Source organism: Marmota flaviventris, chromosome 5 (assembly GCF_047511675.1).
Source record: "Marmota flaviventris isolate mMarFla1 chromosome 5, mMarFla1.hap1, whole genome shotgun sequence".
NCBI lineage: Eukaryota > Metazoa > Chordata > Mammalia > Rodentia > Sciuridae > Marmota > Marmota flaviventris.
In genome coordinates, this window is record NC_092502.1 from 103,220,429 (window position 1) to 103,237,499 (window position 17,071).

At 37.6% G+C, this 17,071-nt stretch overlaps 1 protein-coding gene across 2 annotated transcripts in view; it reads left to right on the forward strand.

Annotated features, from left to right (window-relative positions):
• Window positions 1–17,071, forward strand: part of Arsb (arylsulfatase B) — a 180,664-nt gene that overhangs the window by 83,136 nt on the left and 80,457 nt on the right. For both annotated transcript variants that reach the window (XM_027927721.3, XM_027927722.3), the window contains exon 5: window positions 3,536–3,779. In XM_027927721.3, coding sequence (XP_027783522.2) covers window positions 3,536–3,779 — 244 coding nt within the window. The remainder of the gene's footprint in view (window positions 1–3,535; window positions 3,780–17,071) is intronic.

Sequence of the window (17,071 nt, forward strand, 5' to 3'; positions counted from 1 at the left end):
TAGCAGCAGTGGCCAAATTCTCTTTACAGCCCAGATAATTTTCCTTTCTGAGTCATAACTGAGGGGTTGCTCCTAGACTCACATTCCAGAGCCACTCTTATCCCCATCACCTCTGCTCTTATTTCCATCACCATCATTATCCAGTATTTTTTATTGAGCACCAAATATGTGGAACGAAAAACACATTATCTAAACAGAGACAACAGGCATCTCCTGAGGCATCGAGCCAGTATGGTTGATAGCAATCCTGACAACAGGGGTAGAGTGTAAGCATTTCCTTCCAGTGCATGTATGCATTGCACGAAGGGTTCCATTTTTAAGTTTTGGCACGTTGGTTGTGGGTGCCTGATACTCTGTTGGATATTGAATGTGAAATGGAATGTGTATTTCATAAACTCACTTGGGTGGCTGATAAAGAACAGATGCAGAGAGACTTGAGGAAAGGGTTGTATGTCTGGGATAGCAAAGATGAGATTGATTGTCACCTACCCACAGTTGAAGAAGCGTTACCATCCCTCATCTAATCTAGCTCAAGTCTCCTCTCCACTCCTGAGAGGTAGGGGCTTCATCCAAAGCCCCCTTAGCAGTAGAGCCTTGATTTTCTTCCCCACCAGCACCAAAGGGAATTAGTGTAACCCTAAAAGAGCTCTGCTTCTGATATCTTGTAGGAAGAGTGCACTCTGCTGTGCTGGTCAGCCCTGTGTCTTTCACAGGGACCGGAGGGCTCATGTGGCCCTCATATGTCCCTGAATTGGGGACATTAGCAGTTGGCACTGCAGGGGCAGAGGCCTGACTGTCACACAGGCCTGGTTGGAATCCTAGCTTTTTCACTTACTAGCTGTTTGGCCTTTTAAAACCTGATTTTTTTTTTAAAGCAAGAAAATGATTATAAGACAAGATTATTATAATTACTAGTACTGGATTATTATATCTACTTGGGTCATCGTAAATGTTAAGAATGACAACATTGCTACCATTTATTTATTGAACACTTAGGTTATGTCAGGGGCCCTGTCCAAAATTATCATGACTGGTGTTATTTTATTCTTACCATAATACATGAAGTAGGAATTATTATCTCCATATTTAAGATGAGGAAACTGAGGTAGCATATTGCCCCTGGCCACACAGTTAATAAGTGTCTGGTGTCATGTTTCAGTTCCATGTCTGTCCCATCCCAGGCTCTATGAGATAATGTGAAAGCCAGGTGTTACCTGGAACAGAGATGGAGCTTAAGAATGTTCATCTCTTTCCTCCCAGGTACACACCTGTGCTATATCTAGTAGTCCCTACATAGCCACAATTTCACTTCTACAGTTTCAGTTACCTGCCATCAACATGGCCTAAAATAATTAAATGGAAATTTCCAGAAAAAAACAATTAATGTTTTAAATTGTACACTGCTCTGCATAGTATGATGCCATCCTGCTCAGTCCTGCCCAGGACATGAATCATCCCTTTGTCCAACAGATAGTGCAGTAAGATTATTTTTTTCTGGGGGGGCGGGTAATGGTAATTGAACCCAGGGCCACTTTTCCCTTGAGTTGCATCCCAGATCATTTTTGCTTTTTTAAATTTTGAAACAGAGTCTCTCCAAGTGCTGAGGGTCTTGCTAAGTTGCTGAGGCTATCCTTGAACTTGCCATCCTCCTGCCTCAGCCTTGCGAGTCCTTTGAATTACATAGGCAGGCGCCACTGCACCTGACATAGTACAGTAAGATTTTGAAAAAGACCACATTGACATAGTTTTGTGGGTTTTGTTTTGTTTTTGTGGGGTCTCTCTATACTTCTCAGGCTGGCCTCGAACTCCTGGGTTCAAGCAATCCTCTTGCCCCAGCCTCCTGAGTAGTGAGTATTAAAGACATGTGCTACTTTGGCTAGATTTACATAGATTTTATTACAACGTATTGTTATAATCAGTCTATATTGTAATTACCACTAATGTCTTACTGTGCCTAATTTATAAATTAAACTTTGTCATAGACATTTATATTTAGAAAGAACAGTACATATAGAGTTTGGCACTCTCCGAGTTTCAGGCACCCATTGGGAGTCTTGGAATATATCCACCAAAGATAAGGGAAGACTACTACATAATTTCCATAGAGGACGTTTGTCACACTGCCCTCATGTGGCTCATCTGGACAACAGTATTTTTGTTTATTTGTTTCCTTAAGAACAACTTGTATGCAAATAAGTGTAATTTCAAATGTATCTCTAAAGTCACCTAAGTGTATGGATACTTTTGAAGCTAATGTGAGTCTACAAACTCAGTCTACAGGAAATATCACTTTTATTTTCTACAGTTCTAACTTAATGTCTAACTCCAAACCCTCACCTGGCTAGTAAGATACCTATCTTTAGTCACTCTTGTAACTTTCACCCAATCCTTACCAGTGTCCCCATCCCCTCTGCTGTCTTGGAAGAGAAACCTTCTCTTCCCTGGCTTTGCTGTCCATGAGGCTTTGTCTTGACATCTTATCAAGCAGGGAGGAAATATTCTCAAAATTATTTTTCCCCCCTGACTACTTTATTTACAGAGATATTTATAAATCATTGGAGAAATCTTTAACTTTCACACTTAAGAAAGAGTACAGATCAGCAGGGTGTGGAATGTTAATTCAGTTACCAGTGTAAATGTTCACAACTTTTTCCAAGAAGAATATTGAAAGGTCTGTTGTCCTCATTCTCAGGAGCTTTAAGTCACTAAGTGACACTCCCCCAGTTTTCCATTCATGTGAGCTGAGGCTCACCTGGACTCATTCTCCTGGGCTATACAAAGTCACACACATGCACTTGACTTAGTTGATAGTTTGCTCCTGGGATAGATGCCTGTATCACACAATCAGGGGACTGCCTTGTTTTTCTGGGGCCCTACACATGAAGGACATGTGCCATGCTGGACCCTGGTTATGTCTGTGTAATGGAGGGCAATGTTGGGTGGGAGAAAGGGAGTTAGTAGAGGAAGGTAAGGAGCAGTTCTTATTTTTATTCTTCAAGTACCATTTAATAAGAGTGTACACAGAAGCCTTCTGTTCTTGAATGTATTTGAGAATTAACATTGTCTTCTTCCACCTAATAACCAACAGAGTTTCTCCAAAGATCATGAGTTCATTTGGGAGTAGAGGAGCTCATGATGGGAATACATGTGTCAAGAGTAAACTATGAGAATTTTCAAAGAGGTTGAGGCAAAGGGGCATTTTTAAATGAAAACTGAGGATTACATAAGCGATTTTCAAACAACAATCCTTGGCTGCAGGAATCAATAGCAAGAGTGACACCGGTCCGAGGTTGTTCCCACGGTTGTGGGACAGACATTCTTGCAGGTGTTTGCTAGATGTGGGTGGCCTTTATGCAAGGTTGTGGTTCTGGCAGTCTTTTGTGATAGTTCTTGTCATCAGGCGTATCTGGATGAGGTTCCCCTCCTTTGTAACCTCAGCTTTGTTTATTGTAATTTTTGTTTGTTAGGGTTTGACACAAGCGTATTCATTCTGATAACTTTCACATCCTCATGCTAAGACCTAATTATTTTTCAGACAACGGAGGGCAGACCCTGGCAGGGGGCAATAACTGGCCCCTTCGAGGAAGAAAATGGAGTCTGTGGGAAGGAGGCGTTCGAGGGGTGAGTTTCGTGGCCAGTCCCTTGCTGAAACAGAAGGGTGTAAAGAACCGGGAGCTCATCCACATCTCCGACTGGCTGCCGACCCTCGTTAATCTGGCTGGAGGACACACCAATGGCACGAAGCCTCTGGACGGCTTTGACGTGTGGAAAACCATTAGGTATTTGCCTGCCCTGTCCTTTTCTTCCCAGGATGTTAGGGCTAGGGATATAGCTCAGTGGTAGAGTACTTGGCTAGCATGTGTAAGACTGTGAGTTCAATCCCTAGCACTACAAAAAAAAAAAAAAAAAAAAACACAAAAAAAATCTTTAATAACAGGTACTTTCACTTTGTTAACCTTTAAAAATCAAGTTGTAAATGTTTATTACAAATTTAAAATGAAGTTCTTTTTAAAAAAATCTCAACTTGACCAGATATGAAACAATTTTAAATCCTTTAAAGATTTGTTGGTAGGAAAAGGACTTTAAAAAATATATATATGTGTGTGTGTTTTTGGTCTTGGGACCAAAAAAAAAAAGAAGACCTATTTAGAAAAAAGTGTTAAAACTCCATGCTGCACAGATATCTGGTCATCAGGCAAAAAGCTAGCCTTTAGGTCGTTAGCCCTGATCATTTCTTATTGCTGGGATTTTGTATTCATTTCTCTTGATGGATGACTGGATGATGGGATAGATGATAAACCTAAATTTACTCAGCACACCTTTGCTCAGCCTGGGGAGGGGAGGACTTCTCAGCTGGCGATCGCGGCTTTTGTCTCTTGACCATCCTGTGGTTTGGGGTTTCCTGGGCGTCTGTTTCAGTAACTGAAGTTGCAGCGGTACGCATGTTGAGAGGGCTGCTGACCCTAGGTCACATCCCCTTGATTTCCCTTATCCTCTTCACTGCTACCCTCTCTAGGGTATCTTTGAGGAGCCCCTGTGGATCATGGTCAGTAACCCCCATAATATTCTGTCTCACTGGTCCACCTTGTTCTCCTGCACCCTGGTTGTCAGCACCCTCATCTCTTCTCCCTGTGCTGGAAGGCTGGCATCTTGTGTGGTCACTCTTAGAGTCTCTGCCCTTAGAAGACCTGCTGCAGGGCTGGCTGTTGTTGGTCATGGCCTTCGGGGACACCCTGCAATCCCCCATTCTTTCCCTCACTCACCTTTCTGGTAATTCTGCTGCTGATTGTGTGAGGATCCTACAGACTTGGATGGCACCTGTAATGGTTACAGTCTGCTGCTCATTTCCTACCTTGAACTGGAACTCCGCCAGGCCTGCAACATCTGCTGCCTCTGTGCCCTTTCCTCCCACAACATCCAGTTCCCTCTCTCTGTCTCCTTCACCGCTCAGGTGCTTCCTGGGGTGGTTCGTTATGGCAGGCTGGTGTGCAAATACATCTTTCCTGATGTGTGGGAAGCCGTTGCGTGGCTGACTGATGTCATTCCTGTTGATGAAATAATATGTGTTTCTTACATTGAGCCATTTGACCCAGACTTTTGTGCTAGGACCTTCTTTTCCCCGTCAGTAGGTGCTGCCCATGTAAGACCACCCAGGCCACCTGTCCCTGCTGTGCTGTCACTGGTGCCAGGCTTGGTGTCTGCAGTGCTGAAGGTGGGGGTGGTGGGCAGTTTCTCAGTCCCCGTCTGGTGCTCTGTGGTTGCTGTGAGGTAACAGGGCCGCTGCATAGCTGTTGCTCTACTGGGGTGGTAACTAGACCAGTAGCAATGGCTCTGGGGGTGCTGAGGGCTTTGGGGTCCATTCTCCACCTTGGCTACCTGTGGAACTCCATGGATAACTGTAGATTTCCCAATAACTTATCTACTAATAACCCATTGTTGGTAACAGACAGTTGGTTAATATATATTTTGTCTGTTATATGTATTATATGTTGAAAAATACGCCAGGAATCACAGGAGAGCATTTTTATTGCAATAAGCAATTTATTAGAGAGAGAAGCTGCTCATGTGGGGATGATTAGGGTTTTAAATGGGTGTTTTAATGGATACTTTAAACACCTGAGCTCACCACAGTTGCAACAGGAGGTAGCTACAGAATTATTACAGTAGTACAGGAGGTACAACAGTTAATTTTATGCAGTTGTGACTTTCTCTTGCATCTTTACATTTGTTCTCATCTCTCTTTATGACACACAGCATCATATATGGTCTGCTTAGTGTGCATAAGTTTTGATAAATTTTAACTTTTATTGTGGATTTGTATATATTTCAGGGTAGTAAGTGATAAAATGGGCTATTATATATGTAGGTTTTGTTCATTCCTGGCAAATCACGTTTTAAAATTTTTCAATATTTCTAGGCTATTCAGTTTGCCTGCAAGTTTTTTCAAATTGTCACAAATCCACCCCCTCAAAAAGAAAGAAAGATCCACATGTAAGATAACCTGTGCCATTCAAGCCCATGGTATTCCAGGATCAACTCTACTGTATTATTATTATTATTATTATTATTATTATTATCTTTTTATAAGTCATGCTAGTTTCCAGGAGGAAAAACTCCTCACCAGTCTCACATCATTTCCTCATTTTCTTGTCTGCAAAGTTGATTTTTCAGTTTGGAGACAATGACCAGTTTATGATTTACACCTAAAGAACACTCAACAACGTCCAAGTCACAGAAAAGTTAGTGCCACTGAATAGCTAAATTGGAGAAAAAATAAAATAAAATAAAACCCTTTCTCTCATTAACTATTTTGAAGCTTTGTACTCGTAATTTGCTCATTTACATCATATAATGTTTTTCTTTTTCTTTAAAATATTTCTGCCTCTATCCATGAGCTAAACTTGAAATGTTTAAATTTAATCAAGTGACAGTAATATATACTAATTGTAGCTAATTTACGAACTAGAGAAAATAAAATTAATCACCCAAATTCACCTGAAACACTGTAAACACTTAAACATTTTTACCATATTACTTTAAAATTTTTCTTTTCAGCATTTTTTTCTTTTCTTTTTCTTTCTTCTTCTTCTTTTTTGTTTTTTTTTTTAGCAGTACAAGGGAATGGACCAGGTCTTTGTACATGCTAGGCAAGTGCTCTACCACTGAGCTACATCCCCTGCCCTTTAAAATAATATTTTATTTTGAGACATAGTCTTGCTAAGTTGTTGAGGCTGACCTCAAACTTGTTATCCTCCTGTCTCAGCCTCCCAAGTCTTTGAGATTACAGATGTATATCACTACCTTTTTTACTACTTCTTTTTTAGTAGATTACTAGTTTTTGATCATCATAAACACTGAAACTCATTACAAACACCATTTTAACGGCTTGCTTACTCAATATATAGATGTGCCTCAGTATGTTTAACCATTCTCTTGACTTTGACTCATTCAGATTTAAAAAAAAATCAGTAACATGAAATGAAATGAACTATTTTTACATAAAATCTCTACTTATATTTTTAATTTTTCCCATACATAAATAATTTTAAATTTACTATTAAACTAAAGAAAGAAACCATCTTATAAATATTTGATACACATTACAAAATTGTTTTCCAAAAAGACCATACCAGTGTCCTTTATTCCATGATATACCAAAGTGTTCATGTCCTTTTTAGCTTTTCCTTATGTAGCTTTGAAAAAATATATTATAGGCCAAATGGTCCTCTTTAACTTGAATTTTTTTATTATTAAAGAGATTATTTTTAAGAATTTTTATTCCATTTGTATTTTCTTTATTGAAAGTATTTCCTTTATATCTTTTTATTTAGTGAAGAGTCTGTGTTTTCTTGCTCTTTAAAGTTGTTTAACTGTTGTATGTCATACAAATATTTTTCCTAATTTACTGTTGTTTTTTGTTTGACAGGGATGTCTAGGTTTGTCAGTGAAATCAGTTTTCTCTCATTTTTGTTGTTCAGAAAGTCTTTTCTCAGCTTGAAATGTGTTAAATATTTATCTTTATTTTCTTCTAAGTGTTGTGGTTTGATTTCCTTCCAATCTCGGATTGTTGTGAGATGATGCGTATGTTACTAGAGGTCAATATCAAAAGCAGAAGACTAGGGGTTTTTTTCAGGATTTTTTTTTTTTTTTAGATTGTAAAATTCTTTGAAACTGATGAAAGCTATGAATTTATAGACAAAAAGCACTTAACAAGGCACAAAAATTTAGATAGAACATATTTTATGATATTAGAAATAAATTACACATCTTTTTCTATGTGGTTATACTTAGAAGAAAATTAAAAAATTCTTTATAAACCTATGTCTCTTTTGCTCACTTTAATACAAAACTAATAATCCACTTCATTATGAAAAGAAAATAAATCAAAAATGTTTAGGCACAGCCAAACTTGAACTTCAACTGAGGGTATCACCAACTTTTAATTTGAAGGACATTGAGGTTTGACGAAGAAGTAGAAGAAAACTTTTGCTTCTGATACGGCAACATTTGCAGCAAGCTTGACATCTAATCATTTTTTATTTTTGTCTTGTTTTGGCGGCAAAAGTTTTGTAAACCCTGGCTTATAAAAGTATCCAATAGCACGCTGAACCAAAGCTGTGTAGCATATTTTGCCACAGGTGAACTCTGTAGAGAAACAGTTGAATTCATTTTGAATAATTCCCTTTGTCCCCAATTTACTGAGGTTATTATCTTTGGCAAAGTCCACATCATATTGATGTTTGTTCATCTTGCCAAATTTTGGATTATAAATCCAACATTTCAATTTTCAAATTATCTTGATCATAAGTAACCTTTAAGAGTTTGGCCCATGTTTGTTGCTGCCTGCAGAGAAATTAGCCAAATGTCTGATGACCTTTAACTCCAGATTGTAAAATGTCTTTCTGCACAGTTAGAATGTTCTGGTGAGCAATCTCTTAGGGAGCAGGAGCTCTGGGCTCTTCAACAGCATCCAAAATGTTGACTGCAGGGCTGTCACCAAAAGATATGACCAAGAGTATTGCTCAATTTTGCTAAACCATGGGAGAGAGGGCTTTCCTTTACTATTAAACAAATTTGTGAAATTTCTGCTCAAAGATCAAACTTATCAAGACTTGTTCTATGGAAACTCAGCAAATTTAATAAGTGAAGATCTGTTCTTATTCTGCTTTCATAACTTGATTAAAGTTCCTGAAAAAAATGATTCAGCTACTGGTCCTGAAGTTGATGCTTCTCGCAGCCTTAGGCAAGCCTTCTTGCAGTATGTGTGGCAGCACATTTTGCACTGGGACTGCGATAATAGGAATCAACCAGTCACATTGATGTCTGGAGCTTCTTTTCCAAAGCAGCCAAAACAAATGGACAGCCAAATGTCAGAGACACTTGATCTGTGCCCAGAGGACTGAAAGTTTTTCCAGAAATGGAAATACCATTTTAAAGATGATGGTAGTTTTTGGAAATTTCAAAACGGGCTCACAAAATAGGAATGCCAGTAATGGATGAAAAACAGAGTGGGCTCTGCTGAGAGTATCAGAGGTTCCATGGGTTGCTTAGTTACCCCATCCTCTTAGACTGGCTGCAAAACACTGAACTGTTAGGAGAATTATTAGCAGCTCTGGGGTGAGTGACAGTGTTTGCAACAGGAGTGTATCAATTGCTTCAATATACTAGGTAGAATTAATAGATGATTGGGGCTGGGGATGTGGCTCAAGCGGTAGCGCGCTCGCCTGGCATGCGTGCGGCCCGGGTTCGATCCTCAGCACCACGTACAAACAAAGATGTTGTGTCAGCCGAGAACTAAAAAATAAATATTAAAAAATTCTCTCTCTCTCTCTCTCTCTCTCTCTCTCTCTCTCTCCCCCACTCTCTCTTTAAAAAAAAAAAGAATTAATAGATGATTAGGCATTACGAAAAAAATAAATTTGAAGGTGTTCAGCAAAAGAATCTATTCAAAATGAAATATAGAAAAAATAATATTTTTAAGTGAAGAGAACATCAGTAGTCTGGGGGACAATTTTAAGTGTCCTGGTGAAAAGAATAAGCATGTCCCTTCTTCCCAAATTAATTACCTATCTAATCTCATTCAATCCAATTTTTAAGAAGCTTTTCATATAACTTAGAAAAATTTAATAAAGTTCATCAGAAAAAAATTAAGAAGTAGGCATTGTCAAGAAAATTTTGTAAAGTATTATGAAAGAGATGCTAAAAACTGTTTCTTCCAGGTATTTAAACATACTCTAAGAAGACAGTGGTTAAAGAGTGAAGTGCTAACATAAGAACAGATGAGCCAGTGGATGCAAACAGTTCATAGTATCAAAAAGAACATAAAACATAATTAAAATGGTACTACTAATCAGTGAAAAGAAAATTATGTTCAATAATCAGTCTAGATCACTAAGAATACAGTATGAAAATCAGGTAAAATCAGTATCTAATTGTCAATCTCACACATTATAGCTTTCATTTTTGAGGTTCAGCTTGAGTTTTTTTTAAATATCTTCTGTGTTTCTACTTAACTTTCTGAACATATAGAAAACAGTTATTTCAACCATAATAACTGTAAAATGTTCTCTGCTTATTCTAATATATACGCAGTTCTGGGTCGGTTGGGATTGATTGATTGTGATTCTCCTTATAGGTCATGTTTCCATACCTTTTGATTCAATGTCAGACATTGTGTACATTCACCCTGTTGAATGATGGATATCTTTGTATTCTTATTATTGTTCTTGCTTTGTTCTGAGGTGCCGTTGTTAACTGCATTTGTTTGAGTAATGCTTTTATGATTTATAAGGCAGATCCAGAGCAGCGCTCACTTTCAGGCTAAATATTTCCTATTGCTGAAGTCAAAATGTTCTTTAGAAATCTCCTCAGTACCCTGTGAATTATGAGTGTTGCTAGTGCAGCTGATGGGAGCAAGGGCTTTCCCCACCTGGTGAATGCTAAGCACTGTTCCCTTTGATCCTTTTTTTTTTTTAATTTTTGTTTATAGTTGTTGATAGACCTTTATTTTATTTATTTATAGGAGGCGCTGAGAGTCGAACCCAGTGCCTCATACATGCCAGGCAAGTGCGCTAGCGCTGAGCTCCAGTCCCAGCCCTCCCTGTAATCCTTCTACCTAGGTCTTTCCCTAGTGATGAGTAGTTCTCTCATACACATCTTCTGATCAGTACTCAGCAAAATACTCTAAGGGGATCCTCTGCAGATCTCCAGGATTCTCTTCATGCAGTTTTCTCTTCTACTTGAACTCTAGCTGCCTTGATCTCCCTGGCTCTCAGCTGTGTCCCCTGCACTCAGGGAGTCCCCTGGATCATCCTGCACCACAGCTTGAGAATGCTCTCAAGGTAGTAAGCTGGGAGGATCAAAAGACACTTCCTTCACTTCCCATCTTTCAAGGGTCTTTGTTCTTTGCCTAAATTCTGCTGTTTTGAAAACTGTTGTTTCATGTTTTCCTTTGAGTTGGCTTTAGGAGGGAGGGCAAGCAGATCTTGTTTGCTTGTTTCTCTGTCTTGGCTCCTGGATGGAAGCAAGCATCCTGAAAGAAAAATGTATTGTGCCTTTGATTTCTTGACCAAGATTTCTCTGCAAATTTCACACTTTCAAACATTTGTTAACTCAATATAGGTTTATAGACTCAGCTTGCTAAAATGGAATATTATAAATTTTATAATTCTTCTTTCCAAATAGTTTAATCTTCTGTATACAGCTTTATAATCATATGTAGAGAAATGATGTATAGATAGATAGTGTTTGATTATCTTAAATGTTACCAACATTCCTTTTATTATATAACTTTCCCCTTTGTTTCTTAAATTTAGTTGGTCTTTTGGTTAATTGGGTAGTATTTTAATTTTTCAGTAAAGGTACATGAATGGTGAGTTTTTTCTGAATTTTTATATATGAAAGTTATCTTTCTGTTACATTCAAACATAAATAATAATTTGATAAAGAATTTTTGTCAAATCTTTTCTCCTTAAGATGGTATAGATATTACTTAATTGTCTTCTGGTAAGAGCCATTGAAGGAAAGTGTACCAAGTAAATGCAGGCTAAAAGAAGCCAGAATTGCAGTCTTGGTACTGGACAAGATAAAGTTTATGGCAAAATTACTAGTAAATCTAAGGGCAGAAATGGCACAAATGGGAATTTCTTCTTTGACTTCTATATTTGGAAGTTTAATTTATTTCCAAATATTTTATTTAATACTTGGAATAATTTCCAAATATTCCGTTTCTGAATATTTTAGGCTTTCCCTGATTCCATATCTTATTTCTAGTTTATTTCTGTTGTGATCAGAAGACATTCTTTTTATTATTTCAATCCTTTTAAATTCAAAATTTGGCCCAGCATATGGCCTTTCTTGGTATCTGAGCTGTGGCACTTGAAAAGAAGGTGGGTTCTGTAGTGTCTGAGTATAGGGTCAAGGGTTTCTTTGTGATCCACTCTGAAAGTGTTTTATAGATGTGTTTTATCTACTAAACTTTGAGGATTGTTACTTTCATTCTTTGCTTTGTCATATTGTTTTGTTGTATTTACCTTTTATTTTTTAGCTAGTTCTTTTAATTTAGAACAATTTGTGTTCTATCCTAGTGTTCACCATTACATTAATATCTTTTGGTAACTCTCCTAGTCCCTTTTTCTTCCTCAGGTTCTACTATTTGGTATACCAACTTTTAATGGCATCTTCGCCTTCCAGTTATTACTCATAAGGAAATCAATTAGCTTATTCAACTTTATCCTTTCTCTTTCAGTTTTATTATTAGTAGGTTTGTTTGTTTGTTTTTTAGTTAGCTTTTCATCACTGTGACTGAAATACCCAACAAGAACAACTTAGAAGAAAGGTTTATTCGGGCTTTAACAGTTTCAAAGATCTCAGTCCATAAACAGCTAACTCCATTGCTATGGGCCCCAGATAAGGCAGAACACCCTGGAAGAAGAAGTCAGCTCAGGACATGGCAACCGGAAAGCAGAGAGACAGAGAGAGACAGAGAGTGTGCTCTGCTCACCAGGGACAAAATATAAACCCCAGTGACCTACTTCCTCCAGTTACACCCTGCCTGTCCACAGTTAGCACCCAGTTAACCATATCCATGGATTGATCTGCTGATTAGATCACATCTCATAAACTAATCATTTCACCTCTGAACATTGTTGCATCATCTCACACATGAGCTTCTGGGGGGACACTTCATATCTAAACAATAGCAGTTGTATTATTTCTACTTTGCCAAGAGTACATACATGAAATATTGTTCTCTTCTTACCCACAATTTTGTATTAGTCTTATATCTACATTTTGTATTAGTCTTAGATCTACATTGTTTTTAGGTGAAAGCACCTTCCATGGCAAACTACCTGGTTATTTTGAAAGTGTTCACATTTATCTTTTAGTTGGAGGAATTCATCCTTGAACAGACTTCTCAGGATTCTTTGAATTCTTGCATGTCTATTAAAACCTTTTCTGCAACCTTGGTAATTGAAAAACAGCTTAACTGATTTAAAAACACTTTTTTCATATTTTCTTTCCTTGAGGTTCTTAAAAATGTACTTCAGTCTACTTGTGTTATATGTTGCAGTTGATAAATCTAATGTTAGCCTGGTTTTATTTCCTTTGCAAATGACGGGGTCCTTTTGTCTGGAGGCCTAGAAGATATTACTATTGTTATTGTTATCATTGGAAATCTAATCTTTTGATAAATATGTTTCCAAGTAGACCATAGTGGGTCAGTTTTTCCAGATATAAAGTGAAGTCTTTTGTTTTTACATTCAGATCTTCTATTATTTTAGGTTCTTTTTAATTATAATTTACATACTCTATACCATTGTTTCATTTTCTTCTTTAGCAACTTCAAATACAGGCATTATTGAATCTTCTTCACATAGATTTTGTTTCTATTAGCTTCTCCCTGATCTTTTTTGCCTCTTTATTTTTATTTTGAAATGTTTTTTCTCTTTTTGTTTCTATTCCATATATGCCTTCACATATTCCAGCTATACATAATGTCCCTTCATTTCTGAGATTTTTCTTTTCTTCTTTCTGTTTTTTGAGATTGGCTTATTTCATTTAGCATGAAATTCTCCAGTTCCATTCATTTACCAGCAGATGCCATAATTTCATTCTTCTTTAAGGCTGAGTATTATTCCATTATGTTTCTATACCATATTTTCTTTATCCATTCATCTGTTGAAAGACATCTAGGTTGGTTCCATAGTTTAGCTATTGTGAGTTGAACAGCTATTAACATTGATGTGGCTGTGTCACTGTAGTTTGCTGATTTTAAGTTCTTTGGGTATAAACCAAGGAGTGGGATAGCTGGGTCAAATGATGGTTTCATTCCAAGAACCTGGGTTTTTAAGTTTCTGATTTACAGTGTTTTAAAATATTGGAGTTGCTGATTTAATTATACTTAATTCATGTTGAAATATCATGTAACAGTTTTCCTCTGCCTTGTGACTTTTTCCATAGTAGGAAAGTATCTTCATTTGCCAAAAGTTTTGAATTCTCATTTTCTCTTTTTAAATACTCTGTGTAACTTGTATAGGTGCTAGCACGTATACCTTTTGTTGCCGTTGTTCACGTTTACTTGTTTGTTTTTTTGTTCCTGAACCTGCAATAGTAGGTGATCTGTGGGAATTGGATTTGAATAATTGTATTTATCCATTTTTTTTTTTTTTTTGTTAAAAGCACCTTCTGTTGCTAACAGCAAAGTGCACTTTATGCAAAAGGGCAGGCAAGTGCTGCCTCTTTCTCTCCAGTCTGCCTTCTCATGACTTGATGATAAAGGCTGGGTTTAGAAGAACCCAGCTTTTCAGCCACTTCCTGTTTTTTTACTGTCCATCTTCCAAAAGGCACTAGTTCTTCTATCTTTCCTCTCTCAGAATTAGTGCCTGCCCAGGACTGGCACACTCATCCTGCACACCCTCCAAGTCACTTTCCCCCAGAGCCAGTGCTTTGATCCTCAAGGCCTCAGACCTGGATCAGCATTCTGTCAGTTACGGTGTGATCCTCTCCTGTGGATGCCCCTCATCAGACATGATCAAACCCCTTCCCTTACTCTCTTACCTTCCCTTGTACCCTGCTAGCTTCACTCACAGTCCTGCTCCGACTCTGCCCTGGGGTGGGAACCAATACTGACTTTTCACGACTCAGGTGGTTTTTCTTCTTTTCCATCCAGGGTTCAAATGTGTCCCGTCTCCTCCTCGTGTGGTAGGCTTGCACTTTGGGTGGCTTTACTTTCTTTCCTTATCAAGATGGTTTTTAGAAGAGATTTAAATTTCCATGGCCACCATTAGTCTATGGGAATATGAAAGTTCACGTTCTTAGGTTCTTACTCTAAACAGCACTAAACACTGTAAATAAAGCATTTTATGTATGAGTTAAAGATACCAAGCGACTCTCTGTTTATCTATCTGTGTGTATTTTTTAAGTTAAAATCAAACTTCAAAAAGTGAGGTATTATTTTTAAATCCCTACTTTGAATCCCTAGCCCATCATTTTGATACAGGGGCTTCACACCTGTGTTTACAGTATGTCTTGCTCTGAGGGTTCATTCAGATGGTTGGGTGGCTTTGCATTTTAGGAAGCTATAGATCCTGGCATTTCATCCTGTGTTGGTCTGGTGTTTGCTGACAGAGAAGGAAGCCACTGGGAACGGGGCGTGGGGGAGGCAAGATGGGCAGGTCTGAGGATAGTTGACAGAAGATCCTTGCCCATTTTTTTGTTTTGTTTTGTGCGGCCCCTGAGCGGCAGAGTTAGACAAAGCAAATCTATCTTTTCCTACTTTCTTTGCGATCAGATTTTATTTTTAAATCCAAAAAAGATGTTGTTAATCTCATTCAGTGAGAATGCCCTCAGGGCTTTTGTGTCTGGGCTTCTCTTTAGTTTCCAATACTGTTGCCAGTTTTCATCTTGTCGTTCTTCATGGGTATTAAAATGGAAATTGCAAGAAGGGTATAGTAGCCCCTCCGATTTTTCCTGATACCAACCCAAAAGTCCTACCAATTATTTTTAGCAATTAATAGGAAAAGACTATATTAAGAATGTGATTTGATGATTTTTGATAATACTACTTTTCTTGAGAGACTGTCTCCTCCTGGATAAAAACAAATAACAATGAAAAAGCATCTCCCTACTCTGTATCAAATAAATTTAATTTACATACTGCCTCACCAAATTTAGTCAAAATTTTATAATTTCCATGCCTAAATTCTTTACTCATGGTAATGTTTGTGTGTTAAAGGGCTGTCCAAGGAGCATGGGAATTACACAAATCTAATATTACCCTACACAACAATGAAGAAAATAAATCCTGCAAGGAATTCACTAGTATATAGTGAATTAAAGTGTGCCCTCTGATTGGATAGGGTTCAAATCTTGTCTCCTGCATTTATTATTTGTACAACTATGGGCAGGTTACTTAATGTCTGCAAGCATTAATTTCCTGATGTGTAAAATTTAGCAACAGTAGTACTTATCTTATAAGCACTGATATGAGGATTTAGTGGAAGAATGTGTATAAAATACTTAGCAGAAGGCTTAGAATATAGTCTTAAGAGCTCAGTAGCTGGAAGTGAAGGCACTAACCAAGATGGCGATGCTTACAGAGGATGCACAGGATGGAAATTACCCTGTGGATGACACTTTCATGTTTTAATCAGTTTCTTTTTTTTAATTTTCAGAAATTATTTCTATGGCTATTTCTTTTTCTAAAAATTTGATACTGTCTTCTAGGGTGTGTCCTTTATGACAGATGGTCAGCAGCTAGGGGTAAGAGAAGTAGGGAATAGCATTTCATTTATTTATGGGAAGTGTTTTATTGCCCCACCCTTCAACAAATAGGAAAATGAAGGTCAAAAACTGGAAACTCTATGGACAGTGCTGTGATCTCAGTGTCTGACACTGTAGACTTTTAGAAAATATTTATAGCACATTGGAAAGAAGTCACTGATCAGTAACTCCTTGTTCTTTTGTTGTTGTTGTTGTTGTTTAATAAAACTGATCTAGAAAATGTGAAATTTGGAGTAAACGAACTGAATACTGAAATGCCACCACTGACAATCGTATGCCACTTAACGAGTCTTTACAAGAAGAGGGTAGATAAAAATGATCAACACTTTTGGAAATAGAGACATTTGCTATTATAATAGAAATATTTACTTATGGAGCCTTAAAAATAAGCTAAGTGAATTAAGAAACACCGGCATTCAAGTAGACACAGAGGTCATGTGTACATTTCACAAAACAGACAATTTTGCCTCCCTGTTAGGAGTGGGGATTCAGGCATTGGTCTACCTGAATTTTATCACCTGCTCAACCTTGTAACTCGTTTGGCCACTCTGTGCCAAGATTGTGTTGATAATTAAATTAGATAATGCATGTGAAGTATTTAGAATATGGCATAATATATGCTCTATCAATGCTAGCTACTAATATTCAAAACTAAGGATAAAAAGAGCTCCGGTTTAGCACGTTTCATCCATGCCCATTTCACTGACTTAGAGATGGGACTCTGTTCACATTGACTCATTAAATGGTCAATGTGAACAAAATGATTCTTTTCTTTACACAGCTCTTT